This window comes from Orussus abietinus, unplaced genomic scaffold (genome assembly GCF_000612105.2).
Source record: "Orussus abietinus isolate OABI.00-Male unplaced genomic scaffold, Oabi_2.0 scaffold24, whole genome shotgun sequence".
NCBI lineage: Eukaryota > Metazoa > Arthropoda > Insecta > Hymenoptera > Orussidae > Orussus > Orussus abietinus.
This window is the reverse complement of record NW_019394437.1, coordinates 1,332,101-1,347,844: the sequence shown is the minus strand read 5'-3', so window position 1 is coordinate 1,347,844 and position 15,744 is coordinate 1,332,101. Positions and strand designations below refer to the sequence as shown.

At 49.2% G+C, this 15,744-nt stretch overlaps 3 protein-coding genes across 11 annotated transcripts; 2 read left to right on the top strand and 1 right to left on the bottom strand.

Moving 5' to 3' along the window:
• Window positions 1-2,133: 2,133 nt before the first annotated feature.
• Window positions 2,134-10,844, bottom strand: LOC105701809 (protein lingerer). Of its 9 annotated transcripts, none has more exons than XM_012428887.1 (15): window positions 10,783-10,844; window positions 8,912-9,111; window positions 8,473-8,836; window positions 8,123-8,386; window positions 7,832-8,025; window positions 7,478-7,747; window positions 7,038-7,355; window positions 6,525-6,956; window positions 6,115-6,339; window positions 5,832-6,039; window positions 5,428-5,627; window positions 3,637-3,846; window positions 3,416-3,538; window positions 3,053-3,328; window positions 2,134-2,980 (listed from the first exon to the last, which is right to left on the bottom strand). In XM_012428887.1, exons 2-15 carry the CDS (start codon window positions 9,044-9,046, stop codon window positions 2,732-2,734), a joined length of 3,468 nt encoding a protein of 1,155 aa, XP_012284310.1. In that variant the 5' UTR covers window positions 9,047-9,111; window positions 10,783-10,844; the 3' UTR covers window positions 2,134-2,731. The 9 variants fall into 9 exon arrangements, with proteins under 9 accessions (XP_012284310.1, XP_012284317.1, XP_023288084.1 ...); XM_012428894.1 differs by having other exon boundaries at window positions 3,637-3,807; XM_023432316.1 differs by having other exon boundaries at window positions 5,428-5,624.
• Window positions 10,845-11,336: 492 nt separating this feature from the next.
• LOC105701887 (guanine nucleotide-binding protein subunit beta-5) lies at window positions 11,337-14,158 on the top strand. The gene is made up of 5 exons (XM_012429026.2): window positions 11,337-11,990; window positions 12,092-12,228; window positions 12,311-12,429; window positions 12,514-12,871; window positions 12,955-14,158. The coding sequence occupies exons 1-5, from the start codon at window positions 11,891-11,893 to the stop codon at window positions 13,282-13,284; spliced, it is 1,044 nt and encodes a 347-aa protein (XP_012284449.1). The 5' UTR covers window positions 11,337-11,890; the 3' UTR covers window positions 13,285-14,158.
• A 250-nt stretch (window positions 14,159-14,408) lies between these two features.
• Window positions 14,409-15,676, top strand: LOC105701638. The gene is made up of 3 exons (XM_012428542.2): window positions 14,409-14,581; window positions 14,757-14,991; window positions 15,074-15,676. Exons 1-3 carry the CDS (start codon window positions 14,474-14,476, stop codon window positions 15,406-15,408), a joined length of 678 nt encoding a protein of 225 aa, XP_012283965.1. The 5' UTR covers window positions 14,409-14,473; the 3' UTR covers window positions 15,409-15,676.
• The last annotated feature ends 68 nt before the right edge of the window (window positions 15,677-15,744 follow it).

Below are 15,744 nucleotides of genomic sequence, written 5' to 3'. Positions count from 1 at the left end.
TACACTTTTACCTCCTGACTCAAAGAACGACACGATATAACCCAGCTTAAAACGTTCTATCTCAACCGATATTACATAAACAAAACGGTTTAAAAAAACAATAAGGAAGGAAAAAAGAATTAATCGAGCAGGGGCCCACGGAAGGTGGATCTCGCGTGTCGAATTTAGTAGATTCGCCGCGAGCTTGAACGCTTCCCAAATCCCTGCCCGAGTTCTTCGCATATGGTTTCCACTTATTCTCTATCGGTTTCTAGGGAAAATGCTAAAGAAGTCCGCTCGATGAAGGCTCTCTCTATCCCCGGTCGAGGGCGCGATCGAAGTCGCGGCCGAAATAAGAAACAAGGAGACACGAAGAGTCCTACGCCCGGACGTGTCCACCTCGATGGCGCCTCCTTCTCTCTCACATTTAACTAGACACGTTTGCGATCTACTCGAGTACGGTTTGTCCTAAAAAAACGTCCCTCACCCTACGCCTAAATAAGTCGACATACAGCGTCGTCTCCCGAGAGCGCGGTTCTCCCATTTAACATTTTAAACACTTTCAAGGGTGGGTCGACCCGCGGCGACACCAACTTCGAATATAAAACTACCACTTTTCGCAGTTCGCCGTTTATGTTTTCTTTTTCTCCGTCTTCTTTAGCTTCCCTCTTGTTTTATCGCATTTCGTTCGCAGTCGACGCAACGTGTCGGCGAAATTGCACTAATATACACCACCGACCGAAGAGAGTAGTCGCGGACTTTGCGGAACCTCTCTCTGGGTCTTCTAGATTCTCTTCAGGGTTCTCTTCAGGGTGCCCTTCGAGAGTAGTGCTCCCGGATCTCCCGAAGGCACTGCTCTCTCTGGACGACGTCCTCTTCGTGGGCATAGATGGCTCGCCGCGAAATTTTCTATAGAAACCGATAGACCTTAAATAGAGAACTGGATATCCCGAAGAGTCCACGTTAGTCGGAAGCTTTCTTTTTACCCCAGGTCGAAGGTTCCAAAACACACGGGTCCGAGCGGATGAACAGTTTCTCTTGGGATTTCGGTAGAAAATTTCTGGCGAAGAGAGTCTCTCTCTCTCTCGAAGGATGCGCACCGTTCGACGGCCTCGCGATTGTCACGTACAAGGGTGAACTCCTGGTGGCATCGTCCGCGACTTGGAAAAATTCTGTGTACCGCGCCAGTTATAAATTCGGGGACTTAATACACTTTACGAAGCCCTTCGCTAGTCCGCGATTAAGTCCATTCCAATCGGCTCTTAAAACCAGGAAGGTACGAGGAGGCACTCGCCAAGAACATCGGCAATAAATCCCCAGACCCTGGAACAACTCCCAGAATTCCAGAAGAATCAATTCCAACCGTTCTCCAAATTTCTACTCAATCTATCAGTCAGCAAAAAAAAAAAAAGAATCATCGAAACGTCCCCGAGTACACCCATCCAAAATCCAAAGCCCCGCCGAGGTCCTCTGGGAGTGCCTCCACGTTCACAAACGCAGAGTCCAAGAAACGGAGAACCGACACAGTTTAAAATTAGATCCCTCCTCGCGGATCCCTAGATTTGGACGCGTCCGATAATACAAGGCCCCCGACAAGAGTCCCGATAAAATCTACTAACTACCTCCCCGTAACCGACGATCCGTCGAGAGTTCGAAACCGAGCACGAGTGCCGCCACCCCCGGGCGGATATTTCAAAGCCGAGCATCCACGAGGAAGAGCCAGACTCTCCTCCACCCTCTCGCTTCCATTTTCTCTTTACAAAACCATGCACGCCGCTGGGGGATCGCGAGGTGCGAGGTGTCCGATCTAGGATCTGGCACAGCTATCATTGTAAAAAAACCAGCGGGTACTAGTCGCTTAAGACACGATTAGTCGTCTCGCCTCGCCTCGAGAGTACGTCGATTATATCTTACACGTTACATAGTCGCTCGTTACGATCGGCTCGCCGCTCGGACGAGGGCGTAAGTAAAGTACATTGAACCTGCGTGAGTGTATGTATATATGTATATGTATGTATATGTATATATATATATTTATATATGTATATGGATGTATGTAAATTTATAAACTCTCGCCGTGNTGTATATATGTATATGTATGTATATGTATATATACATACATATACATATACATACATATACATATACATATATGTATATATATGTATATGTATATATATATATTTATATATGTATATGGATGTATGTAAATTTATAAACTCTCGCCGTGCGGGAGGGTCCGCGACCAGGGTCGCCACCGGTGTCACCTCCAGGGCGAGGAGGATGAGAGTCCCGCCGCAGCGACCTCGCGCGCTGAGGGGGTAGTTACTAGGTCTCGCGGGTGCACCCGCTGACGCTAGGAAACAAGAGTCAGAGAGAGAATCGGAGAACAAGAGAGAGAGAGAGAGAGAGAGAGAGAGAGAAGGGGGAGACGGAGCGAGTCAACTTGAACGAAAGAGAGAGAGGGGAGTACATAGATAGATAGAGACAGAGAAATCGCCGATTCGGCCTCCATCCGTCGAAAACACCTCCCCGGGGCCGTGTACCAAAGTCGTCCTTGGTCCAGGCTGGCCGTACAGGTCCGCGGCGCGTGTATGTGTGTGTAAGATCAAGGGGGCACCACCTCGGTCGCCTCCCGGTCTCGCTGCGGCGCGCTCATCGCGCGCGCGTCCTCTGCCCTCCGGGTGGTCGTCGGCTAGGTCCGTGTACTCCCGACGCCGTGTCCTCCTGGTCGAAAGGGCGGCCCCGGCCCTTAGTTGCCGCCGGTCCAGTAGCTGGGGCTGTAGCCCGGCTTGGCCTGGGCCTTGTTCTGGGAGCTCGCGTTGGACCTCTGGCCCGTGGTGCTGCCGCCGTCCTGATGCAGCGGCTGGTGCAGCTGGTGCGGCATCGTCGGGATGAAGAGGTGCGGCGTCCCGTAGCCGCCCGGCAGGCCCGCGCTCTGGCTCCCGGTCAGCCCGAAGGGCGGCGGAGTCGCCGAGTGGAAGGTCTGCTTGTCGTACGACTGCAACGGGAATAACGACGGTGAAGGGAATCCGGGGTGCCGCCTCCTCGATCACCGTTAACGCGTACTCACGTTAACCTTGCCGAGGGCCACGTGGCTCTTGGCGTACATGGTCGCGCTTATGTCGGCGCCCGACGACCCGGCGGAGTTGGTGTTCCCTGTGGCGGAGGTCCCGGTCTTGCCGGCCTGCGTGCCGGTGTAGCCGCTGCCGGCGCCCTTGTACTCCGCCTGGGGCCCGGCGCTCGCCAGGGTGTCGTAGCTGGCGCCGCCCCCGTACCCGGACCCGTAGTTCCCGGGCTTCGCGCTGTACGCCCCGCTGTTCGTCCCGGCGTTGCCGGCGGTCGCGATCTGCTGCAACGAGACCACTTGAAGATATCTCGAACCCCTAGGAGACCTCCCGGATTGCGATAAGGAGGATCAACCCTCGTCACTTACGGGATAGATCGCCGGCGTCCCGTACTGGAAGCTACCCGGCATGAGGCCTCCCCCGTAGGCAAAGTACGCGTATCCCGGGGGCAGCGTCGGGTTCATCATCGGCTGCTGATGCTGCGTCGCCGTCTGAAAGGTCGAGCCCGGTTTCGTTAAATTTCTCTCCCCGTGTCCCGCGACGATCTAACTTTCTACGAACTTCTGCCGACGCTTCTCGGCGTCCTCACCTGCTGCGACATCGTCGAGGGGACCGGCGAGGCGTTGCTGTCGTTCCTGGCGAACCTGGCGTCGCTAATACTGGTATAGGCTCCCTGTACACCCTGTACTCCCTGAACACCCTGTACACCGGTCAAGGCGTCTCCTCGACCGCCTCCGAGACTGGTTGCTGGCCCCGTCGTCTGATAGCCCAGAGCCGCGTCATAGTAACCAGTAGTTGGCTGCAGGTTAGTCAGGGAGGCCAAACACAAAACTACATGCATACACTGTGTACTCCAGATACGAGGAGGCTAGCTAATCGTCTAATTTTCTACGCGCACCGGACCAGGGCGAGCGACCAGGGCGAGCGAGAGGTTCCAGCCGATGTAGATGATCATTGAAAATTAAATAAAATAATACATGGAACCCCGTAAACGACGAGATCGCGAATTGACCTCGACGCAACTCCCGCTGGGGAACTTTCGCTCCCTGACCGCTCGCTTCGTCGGGCGAGACACAGCTCTTCTGCTTAGAGGGTACAAGATGTTCTATTTCCGTACACTTCCAAGCGAGTCGCCCCGTTCGAAGACCGGCCACCTCCACGAGATCGTAATTCATACATGTACAAGGTTGAAACGGAGGTGGCCGGTATTTAAACTGCCGGACAAAGATGCGGTAGCTCGATCGTACGGCGTTTCCAATCCATCCCCGGGCTCGCGGGTAATGGTGAAATTGTTGTAAACGGTACAATTAGCCGACTCGGTTTTCAGGAACTCTCTTCGAGATGGACATTCACGGAGACGCCGGTCAATCGGACTACCGTGCGGCACCCTGTGCATCGAACGTAAGACATAACGGAGGGCCGGACCGATGTTGAAAAGGGATACCTTTACCCGAGAGACGCCTTAAATTCGTAGGAGAGTCCCGATTCAACACGAGGTCCGCCCTTCGGGACAAAATGAAGAACCAAAGGAGGAGAAGTGGAAGACCAAGCTACGTCATTCGAGTCTACGATCAACCGGTCGGCGTTCGAGAAGTGTCAACCCTCGCGTAGTTTCGAGTTACCTCGAGGCCTATTCATTGATCGTAGACGTGATCGTTCCCTTCGTGATCTACTTCCAACATAGTCTAGAGTTCCGAGTGAGTCCCCGATGAGAACTCTACGGGAAAAAACGTGTGCGCTTACAGGAGGCGTCGTGACAGAGACCAAACAAACGAGGGCCACGGTGCTACACCGTAAACAAGACTTCGAACAGGATACCGAACGAGGAGGACAAAAATACCGGATCGAGCAGCTACCAAGCACCAAGTAGAAAGAGAGAGAGTATAATCGTGTCAGCATTCTTCCAAATAAATCTATAAATACGTGAGAGATCGTGTACGTCATGGCAGCGGACAGCGATGGGGAAACAGTCGCATGAGCTCGAGTGAAGTTCAAACCGGCTCAATTCTTAAAATCGACCCACCCGCGAGAACGTCATCAACGTCGACACGGTAACAAGACACCCGGGTACAGTTTCCCCATCTCTGGCTTAGAGCAACCCACTCTTTTCCTCGACCGAGAAGTCACCGCGAGTCTCCAATTTACGGGGTACCATTGCATCCCCTCGACGTCGAAAAAAGTCAGCAGTCGAGTACGGCCGATTGATTTGACTTCAACCAGCCAGAGTGCGGTTACTCTAACCGTGAAGATGGCAAGGTCCGTTAAAGTAAGTGCACCACGAGCGTGACCCGGCCTCCATTCATCCAAACTTCCTACTACTTGAGCCGACCACGTGCTGGAGAGAAATTTAAAGTGCGACCATAGATCCAGGCAGACTGACCATGTGCGGTATTCTCTGCTGCATGATCTGGAGGTCCTCGTAGCTGTACATCGGCTGCTGGAAGGCATAGGGAACACCCTGGCCCATGATGTACTGGTGGCTGAGCATGGGAGTCATGCTACCGGCCGCACCTCCGGTCATGCTGCCGGTGCCTCCGCTGGTGCCGCTCACCACGCCGCTGGAGGTGCTCTTCGGCACTGCTGTTTCGCAACATCGGTCGATATAGACATTACAGTACTCCGGACTCGAGATTAGGTCAAGTTACGTAAACACGAAACGGGGAAGGTATTACTTTACAGAAAGAAATCTCGGCTCGGATATCCTATGATCCCCGCCCTCGAGTGGATACTCGTGAGCGGTTTAACGATGCCAAGAACGAAAGTAAGGACAGCGGAAGCAATTACCATTGGAACTCGTAACTTTGGTCTGAGAGCTGTTTACGGTCGTCGAGGAGAGGCCCAACGCGGGGGCGGTCGTCGTCGCCAGGGATCCGCTGCTCGTCGTCGTGCTGCTCTCGTACTGGGAGTCCTTGCCTGAGCTGCTGTTCAGCTTATGATTGTGGGAGCCGCTCTGAGGTTGGTTGCCGTAGCTCCCGTAGGTGCTCGCATAAACCTGCAAATTTAACGTGAAAGATGTGACATCGTTGAAAGCCATCTCCGAGAGGTAATCCAAACGATTCCTCCTTACGGATTGAGCCGTGCTCTGATAAGCGCCGGTCGTCTGCGTCATCGGGGAGGTGAAGGTGGTGACGGACGGTTGGTAGGCCTGGGGAGTCGTCTGGAAAGACGAGGAACCTTGATACCCCGTTGACTGGTACCCGGAGCTGGCATTCGAGGTGGTGTTCGTCGCCGCCGAGGGTGCCTGGTATTGCGACGTGGTGGTAGGCGCGTATCCGCTCGCCGACTGGTACGCCTGGAACGGAAGAGCTCCATGTGACAAGGTCGGACCTCTTCCCAGACTCGGGTTCGCAAAAATTTCTTTTTAATGATAATAGACATTCGATAACGACTCTGAACCTATACGCTGGCTCTTAAGCTTTCAGAAGTGACGTTTGGGGTTGGCACGTGCGACGTGAGATTAGTCGGTGCCTAGTTTACCTGGTTGGCCGTGGTGGTCTGATTATATCCGGAGGACGCGGACGCGGACGGGGAAGCTTGGCTGAAGGTGGAAGCGTTGGACTGCGGGTACGAGGACGAGGTGTTGTAACCTGCCTGAGATACGGCGGTGGTCGCCGAGTAGCTGTTCGCGTTCCCGCCCGTCGCCGTAGGGAAGGACTGCGCGGACTGCGTGACGCTCGAGTAAGGATTGTAGCTGCTCGGCGTCGCGGCCGAGGGCTGCTGGTAGGAGCTCTTCTGCGACTGATAGGTGGACCCGGCGGCATAGCTCGGGGCGTTCCCGGGCGAGACCTGGGAGCCGAAGTCCTGCTTGATGTCCAGGGTCTGACCCGCCGTGCCGGTGCGACCCGCGAAGCCGCCCTGCGAGTTCAACGAGTGCTCGCTGGACACGGGCAAGCTGTCGCTGTTGGACAACTGGAAACAAAATCACGTTATTTTCTTCTTTTTTTCCCCGCATGTATACGGTTAAGCGGTCAATAGTTGACGAGTGTTTACCATTTGGCTGGTGGCGTTGTACTGACTGCTCGACGTCTTCGACGACTCGATGTCCAGGGAATTCGACGTGGTCCCGGCGCTCGTGGCGTTTACCGTCGAGGAGACGTCGATACCCGTCATCGACGAGTTCGCCGAGTTGTACTTTTCCGTGGCCGAGCCGTCCAGGGAGGCCGAGTCGCTCCCGAACTCCAGGGCGCCGAATTGTACGTCCAGGAACCCGATTCCGCTGTTGACGGCGTCGCCGGGCATCTCCACGGCGCTTGAGGGGATCTTCGAGGGAGGTGGTACCCTGGGCCGTTGCTTCGGTTGCCTCTGAGGCTGACAATTCGTCGGATTTAAAATACAAGTGACAGAGAGTAGGAAAAACTATTAATATAAAATTTGATAGTTGAATAAAAAAGGAGGAGTTCCTTCGGACGAACTTTCGTGTTTCAAAGTACCTGGCTCGACATCGGGGATGAAAATGCAGCCTGGCTGGGGCCCTTCAGACTTTCGCTCGTTTGCTGGGTGAGTTGCGTCAGGTATTGCGTTTGAGCGGCAGTCAGGACTCCGCCGCTGACGGCATTCGGCTGTTGAGAGAGCTGAATCGTCGGCATGCTCAGAACGGGCTGCTGTTGCTGCTGCTGCACTTGTTGCTGAGCCTGCTGCTGCGTCGGAGGTTGTTGCGGCGACTGCTGCATCACCGGTACTTCCGACATTTTAGGTAATTCCTAGCCACAGGAAGTACCCGAAAATTATTCGTATTTCTAGTATTAATAGATGAAAGAGTATAGAAATTAAAGCTTCCTAGCTACCTCCTGTTGGAGTGGCGATAAACTGCAAGACTGAACCGATTGCACAACCGACTGTAGGTCCTGGGACTTTGGCTCTTCCGTAGCTGATGGCTCGTTTACAATGGTACTTGGTGTAAAGACTTTGGTATCCGCCAATGAGCCCGTGTACTCCTCGTTGTCCCACTCTTCCGAAGGTTCCATATTATTCCAGGCATCTGCCGTGCAAACCCGCGTGAGTATCGGCACGGGACAAATTTTTTTTTTTTTTTTTTTAACGGCCACGAATAACACCGAATTTTTTAATGACCTTACCCATTTTTGGCTCTTGAATGCTCTGCTGCTGTTCCTCGCTGCCTGTCCACGTGTCGATGGGCCGATTAAAGCTATGAGTCGAGGACGCGGAGGCCATGTCCCCGCGGTTGGCAAAGGTGCGCGGACCGAGGCCTCGACCACCGCCTCTTCCTCCACGACCCGATTTTCCGGGACCTCCTCTGCCTCGCCTATTCCCACCGTAGCCACCTTCTCGCACGTTGTCCTCCATGTTTCTCTCATTCTCCTTGTTCTCCCGTCCGCGCCCTGGATCAGGGTACGCGATGTTAAAATATTTGCCCAACAGAGAATCGGCTCACCTTTTTTTGAGAAAAACTTCAAGGTCGACTCACATCCACGATTATCGTGGTTGGCACGACCACGCATACGAGGAGGCCCACCGACGCGCTGATGACGTCTTTCTTCGTAGTCCCCACTGTCATCCTGACCAGCTGACTGATCGGCGGTCTGCTTCGAGCCACTGGGTTGACGAGCCTTCTTCTTCATCACTTCCCACTCTGGCGAGACCCCTTCCAGAAGGTCGTTGACAGCACGATCGAAGTCGAAGTCGCTGTCATGCAGAGCCATGATGACTTCGTCTTCGGTCCGGCGTGTCACGTCCATCATGTGCTTGATGCGTTCCTTCATGACGGGATCCTCGCCTCCGCCCATTCGAGTGTCAATTATTTGTGCGTGTCGCATCTGATCCGTTTTCGGCTGCAACGCCGCAGTTGTCAATAAAGTGTTAACTCAAAGGTACAAGAATGGCAAAAACGTGAACCAACGACTGACCTGTGTTTTGTCGTGTTTCCCTGAATCCGACGATTTAGACTGATGGTGGTCCGACTTGCCATGTTGCTGTGACGACTTGCTCTTGTTGGTGCCTCTGCCGCCGGATGACACCGACGATTTGTTACTCGAACTCATTGCCAACTAAAACACCTCTCCTATCACGCTCACCTATTACACTATATACACTCGCTATTTACAATCTGAAACAGAAAATAGATATTTATTTTAAAGCTGATCTGCTCACAAGGGACAGGAAAAAACAAAATTACAATGAAACTCTTATATCCCTTGAGGCTTAATTTCTTTATATCCCAAGAGCTCATTTTTAACTTACTTTTAATGTAAATTTTCAGAAACTCTTCATCTCTTTTGATTTGACTTCTATCTTTCGACTAAAGAATTAATATTGCTCCGTAGTTATCAAACTATGTGTGAAACTATCGTTTATAACCACATCTTTAAATTCACTCCAAGAATGATGGGAAATTAAGTCAAACAAAATAGTGCCACAAACCATGACAAGAATCATGAAGATTACAAGAAAAATAGCAACTCCAATAATCCGTACAATCATTTCTATTTTGATAAATGATCCACAAATATTTTACGCTATATCATTATTATATAACTAAACAAAGAAAAACTTCCTATCAACGTTAATCATAAATAGATAAATTGATGGAATGCAATAAAATATAATGCACGTAAAGGAAACTAAAGGTATCCGACAATTATCACGATCCGAACGCTATTCTTCCTTCAAATGAACTCCGATTTGAAGCTAACCCGAACTAAAGAACAACAAATAAAATAACTCCGCCTCCCTCAATATTCCATACAACCCTCGACCCATCGACAATATAAGTTCCTAAGCATCGATTGCATAAGTACAGACTTCCCACAAATAAGAAGCAATGCACGCTTCCTTACGTCCGCCCTAACGACAACCTGTGCCACGCCGTCTCGCCATCCCTAGTCTCTCCGAAACCTGAAGCAGGAAAAGAGCCATCGGGGCTCCTAGATCACAGGGTGGCCCTAACGAGTCCTAACAAGTATTAAGGTGTCCTAAAGCTAAGGTACCTCGGAACCCCTCCGAAGGAAGCAGTAGTAAAAAGCAGACCTTGAGAAAATGAGCACCACGGCAAAGAGGTTAGCCCGGCCCGCCGAGTGCTACGCGGCCGCGAGTATCCCGGACTCTCCGGCTCCCTGAGGCCGCCCTGCGTGTGCGAATTCTCGAAAATAAGGAACCTGGCGTGCCGCTCGAACCGCGTCGATAGGTGCGAGAGCGAAGGACTCGCGGAGGATTTCGACGCGACGCGGTCTCGGAAGATGGTTCCCGAGAGATCCCGCGTGGACTCTTGGGCCCGGTTCGGCGCGCGGTTCTATCGGGCCGCTTGGCTCGCGCGCACAAAAGACACACTCGTGGCCGTTGGCCTCTCGATGGCAGCCGCTCGCGGCCGAGCAGCCAGGCGGACGGCGTTACGCGGCGGTCGGCTCGTCCTGGCGGTTCCCGGGCGCGGTCAGAGCCTCGGCCAGGAGGTGGGTGCACTCGCAGACGCCATTTGCGCGAACGGGCGGCGAACTCGGATTGTCAAGCATCGCCTCTCGCTTAGGACCGTCCGAAGCCACCGCCGGAGAGAGAGAAAGAAGGACGGAGAGAAAGAGAGAGAGAGCAAGACAGAGGCCAAGAGAGAGACACGGGAACGCGACTCGCGAGGCGAGCGACGGGCTAACTCACGGGCTCTCCGGGCGCAGCTCGCGAGTCCGAGTTATGGCGCGGTGAGGCCGGTGACCGCCGAATTCCGAGCGTCTCGGCTTCCTCGGCCAAGGCGCGCGAAATACCACGAGAAAAACAACGAATTACCCCGTACCTGGTTAGTGCGCTCAAAACGCAGCTCGGTCACGTGACCCGGACCCCCCTTCTCGATCGCGTCCCTCTGGCGACCAATCGGAGAAGCTGTCTCGCGACTGAGTCGACGGGCACGAGAACTGCCTTGCCGACTACGAGCGACTCCCTAGACGGAGCGCGCGAGATTCGAATCTCTCTACCGCTCGCCGCGATTCCTAAGCAGTAGTGGTCCCTTATTCGCTGCCTCGTTTTGTGTAAATTTAAGCTAAGGTGGAAGGAAATTCATTCGTTTACTTGAGTGAAAGTCCCTCGATCGAAATGTTATTAATTATTACACGAGGGATTTTTCGAGCACTGGATGGCACTGGCGTCAAACTCCCTGGAAAATATACGCAAATAGGAACCGGATGGTAGATAGGTAATTTTTGGTAGACGATGGAGCTGAGATCTTGGTAGCATTTATAATTTTAGGAACTGGCAGTCTATGCTTTCATAGTTAATGGCTCTTTGCGGATCTATAAATTCATCGACCGTGGTTAAAAGGAAAAAATCAGTCAAAATGGCCAACAGAGCGACGGAGGTCGCGGGCTGTTCTCGTTATTCTGTCCCCAAGCCGTTTCTTTGATCACTTGAGTTGTATGTAGGAAAAGTTGAACCAAAATGATGCTTCTTGCGCGCGGGTATTGCACTCGCACGAGTTATCGTGAGAATCAGGAATTTAGGTTAACCCTGAGAAACTCGCAGGCGTCATTGCACCGGCGTCAAACTTTATTATTATCGATACGTATTGATTAGTGCCGTTCACGCATGATATCGTACGATAGCAAATCTAAATCGGCTTGAATACGAGTGAAAACAAATGAGTGAACGGGGGAAAAGCATCGTGAACGATGTGCGTCGATCTACTTTGGCAGAAAACCAGGAATGCTTGACAATTCATGACATTCCCAGGTTGCTGTCATGCTCGAGGTTATTCTTCGGACAGTCGACCACGAGATTTTTAAACACTATTTTCTAGTCAATCGATCATTGATACCTTTACGAGAAGTTTCTTTAATGTTGCTAAAGATCATGAAAGTCATTCCCCAGTAAGAGGTCCGGTATACAGGCAAACCGCTACAGGATTAAAAATGGAGTCCACGGCAGAGGAGATTAAAAGATTGACCGACGAGGCAGAGAACCTCAGGCAACGACTTGAGGACGAGAGACAGAAATTAAATGACGTTACATGTAAGGAGTGGTCTTTTGGTTTCAGCTATACTTGATTTTTTTCTTAAATTTTCTCACGGTCCTTTGACGAAAATATTCATGTTTATTTATTTCCGCCATAGTGGAGAGTGTATCCGAGAGACTCGAAGCAATTAATTGTATGATGATAAAACCTCGACGAATTTTAAAAGGCCACCAAGCAAAGGTTCTTTGTTCCGATTGGTCCCCGGACAAACGTCACATTGTTTCATCGTCACAAGTGAGCCATGCAATATTTGCTTTATGTGGAAATTATTATTTTTATGTGAAAACAGTATTTTAAGTAATTGAAAATATTTTAGGATGGAAAGATGATTATATGGGATGCATTTACAACAAACAAGGAGCATGCTGTTGCGATGTTAAGTACTTGGGTGATGGCATGCACCTATGCTCCTAGTGGTACTCTCGTCGCATGTGGGTAAGTAGAATATTTATTCATACTTTGAATAAATAATCGCTAGTTTTAGAATCTCCACTTAAAGCATTATTCTCGGGGTTTCAGGGGTTTGGACAATAAAGTGACCGTTTATCCCCTGAGTTTAGAAGACGACGTGACAGTTCGCAAGAAGACTGTGGGCACGCATTCATCATACATGTCCTGTTGCGCATTTCCTAACAGCGATCAGCAGATCTTAACGGGTAGCGGTGACAGTACTTGCGCATTATGGGATGTGGACAGCGGACAGCTCTTACAAAATTTCCATGGCCACTCGGCAGATGTCATGTCGATCGATTTAGCGCCTAGCGAGACCGGTAACACTTTTGTATCCGGAGGTTGTGACAAGATGGTGCTTATCTGGGACATGAGAACCGGTCAGTGTGTACAGAGCTTCGAGGGACATCGATCCGATGTCAATTCGGTGAGATTAAAAAATGTTCTGCATTTTATAATTAAATCTCCCCGATATTTGATTGTTACAATATTTTTGGTTATGTGTCACAGGTTCGCTTTCATCCAAGTGGCGATGCTGTGGCCACAGGATCAGACGATGCGACTTGCCGACTCTTCGATCTTCGAGCCGACAAGGAGGTGGCTGTCTACGCAAAGGAGAGCATCATCTTCGGAGCAAATGCCGTCGACCTCAGCGTGAGCGGTCGATTGCTGTTTGCTGGTTACAACGATTACACGGTTAATACATGGGATACGCTCAAGTGCCAACGCGTGGCATTATTGTACGGCCACGAGAACCGCGTTTCGTGTCTAAGAGTCTCTCCAGATGGTACTGCACTTTCCACCGGAAGTTGGGACACAACGTTAAGAGTTTGGGCTTAAAGTTTTATCCGTGCACGCTACCACCGGCGTGTACTTAGCGCGCACAACGCATCGGTACCATTTTAATTATTTTACAGTACTTACTAAAAAAATAGTAACGTTCGAATTAAAATCGATACGCATAAGGAAAGACCTAGGTCAAAAGTGGGAAACAGTCACTAATCAAAAGAGAAATAGTTCTTTGCCCGTTAAATCTTCTTCGCGCTTCTCACATATTGCTGAAGTAAGCATTTCTTATTACGTTAATCTGGAAGTATCGAAGAAGTGTCGGGGCATTTCTCGCAGCAGATCCAATAGCAGTTATGCACGTTACGTGGCAGTTATGTTAAAAACTAGGAAATTGTAACATCGAACGATGTGCAACAAGAAAAAAAAAAAATATGGGAGTGAAACATCTCTCGCGAAAAATGAATTAGGCGTTACGCAATGTATTAACGGTCATGTCATAAACTTCGCTTTTATAAGTGATACAAAGAACGTAGTCATAGATACGCACATTAAAGCGTTATACGTGTTGAGTACAGTACTCTTTAGACACGGCCACGGTAAGACGTATCGTGGGCGTATGCTGTAGATTTATCTTCGCTAAAAACGTGTGTATGTGAGTACGTAACCAGGTGATGCATTGCTTTAATCATGGATGAGCGAGTGAGAGTACACGTTAACGGAATTCCAAAGATTTCGCAAAACCAGTCGAGTTGAAATTTGATGTAAAAAATCAAGTACCTCGTGAACATAATTCCATTAGTTCTCTAATTAGTGACTATAACTCAGATGTATAATAGCGACTGTCGATCGTTTTTAAACATGCATAAGTTGTACTGCTTTTGTCCAATTTCTGTGAAATTTGGCACGAATATATGATTCAATCTGATTGTAGTAGAATTTATTGAATACTTGTATTTAATTTCTTTTTGTGCGACTGCGATCTTTGTCGTTAACCGATTTTAAAATGCAAACTATTACCGCCATTCGTCAGATGTCGCCACAGGAATTATGTATCAGCTGTTCAAATTTTGAACAGAGGGCACTAGAGGAGCATGATCGTTAATATTGATTCGTGCTCTCACACTCATCTTCGCAGGTAATTCATGTAGCTCTTATAAATGTAAGCGCGCGAGAGACGTCACCAGTTGCAACGTATACCTCTTTTGTATTAGAAATATTTATTTATTAAACAGCACTAGTGATGGCTGACATAACTTTGAGTCCATCAGCGTCAAACAAAGTAAAAACTCGAGAAGCAGCGAGGAAAATTAAACACGGCTCCCCTAAATTGCAAGAAGTGCTCAGAGAGGTTGTATCAACTAATAGCCTCTGTTATTTAATTTTTTTTACAGGTTTACGAAGATAAAAATGTCGTATCAATATCGTTCCTGTAGATCGTCTTAGAGCTTCCTATTTTTAGAACAAGGATTCAGCTAATAGTACCTGGATAGATTTTTTTTAATACCGAATAAATATTTTATTAGAGATGCCGCCAGAGAATGAAAGAAAAGCGAAGCCAGTTGTTCAATTCGAGAAGGTTGAATTTGGATAATTCTACCGAGCATGTACAAGAGACATTGTTGGAGATAGTTCGCAGTGAACTTAGTGTTTTGGCAACATCCGATTTAGTGGATAATGAAGATTTTTTTCCTGAACCAGATTATCCGCTAAACCCAGATGAGGAACTAGAATTGGAAAATAAAATCATGGCTGAGGAGGGTAAGTGTAATTCTCAATAAAAATTAATTATGTAAATTTAGATCGTTTAAGAGTTTGACTTGTACATGAAAAAAAAAAACAGGACTGTGGATACTAGAAGAATATGAACGTCTCATATATAGCGAGGAAAAAATGTTGGCTTCATTTGCGGAAGATCTGGAGGGGAAAGTTGGATGCCCGGTGTGCGTGAAAGGTGTTCTAACGAATATTCATACGAACATAGTCTGTAACTTATGTCAACTGACCTTTCCTGCGACAGTTACTCTCAAAGATTTAGAACAAGCTATCTCAGAATGCGCAATGTCACACTCCATAAATTGTTCTGCCATACCTTCTTTTGAGTTCCTCCAAGATGATAACGGTCGATCATTATATTTAACGTGTCACACCTGTTCCACGCTCCTTGTAACGATATAGACCAAACATTTTTAAGAACGCTCAGTTAAAATTTTGTTAAATATTGATAATTACCACGTAAAGTACATTCACTCTCATGACACTTCATTATTTAATTTTGAAAAGATTATTGTTTCTAAAATTGTACCGTATGAGCAAACAGTTTTTTAATTAGTCATCGTCAAGGACGACTTACGAACTCCCTTGGAGTGTACCGAAAACAGTATTAGTACAAATAAGAAATTGACTTTGTAAATAAGAAATGTGGTTAATAATAAAGTCGTATTTTAATATTAAAAAAGTAAAAATCATGAAAGTGCCTTGACGGGTACTTACGGTACGTACTGTAACCTTGGA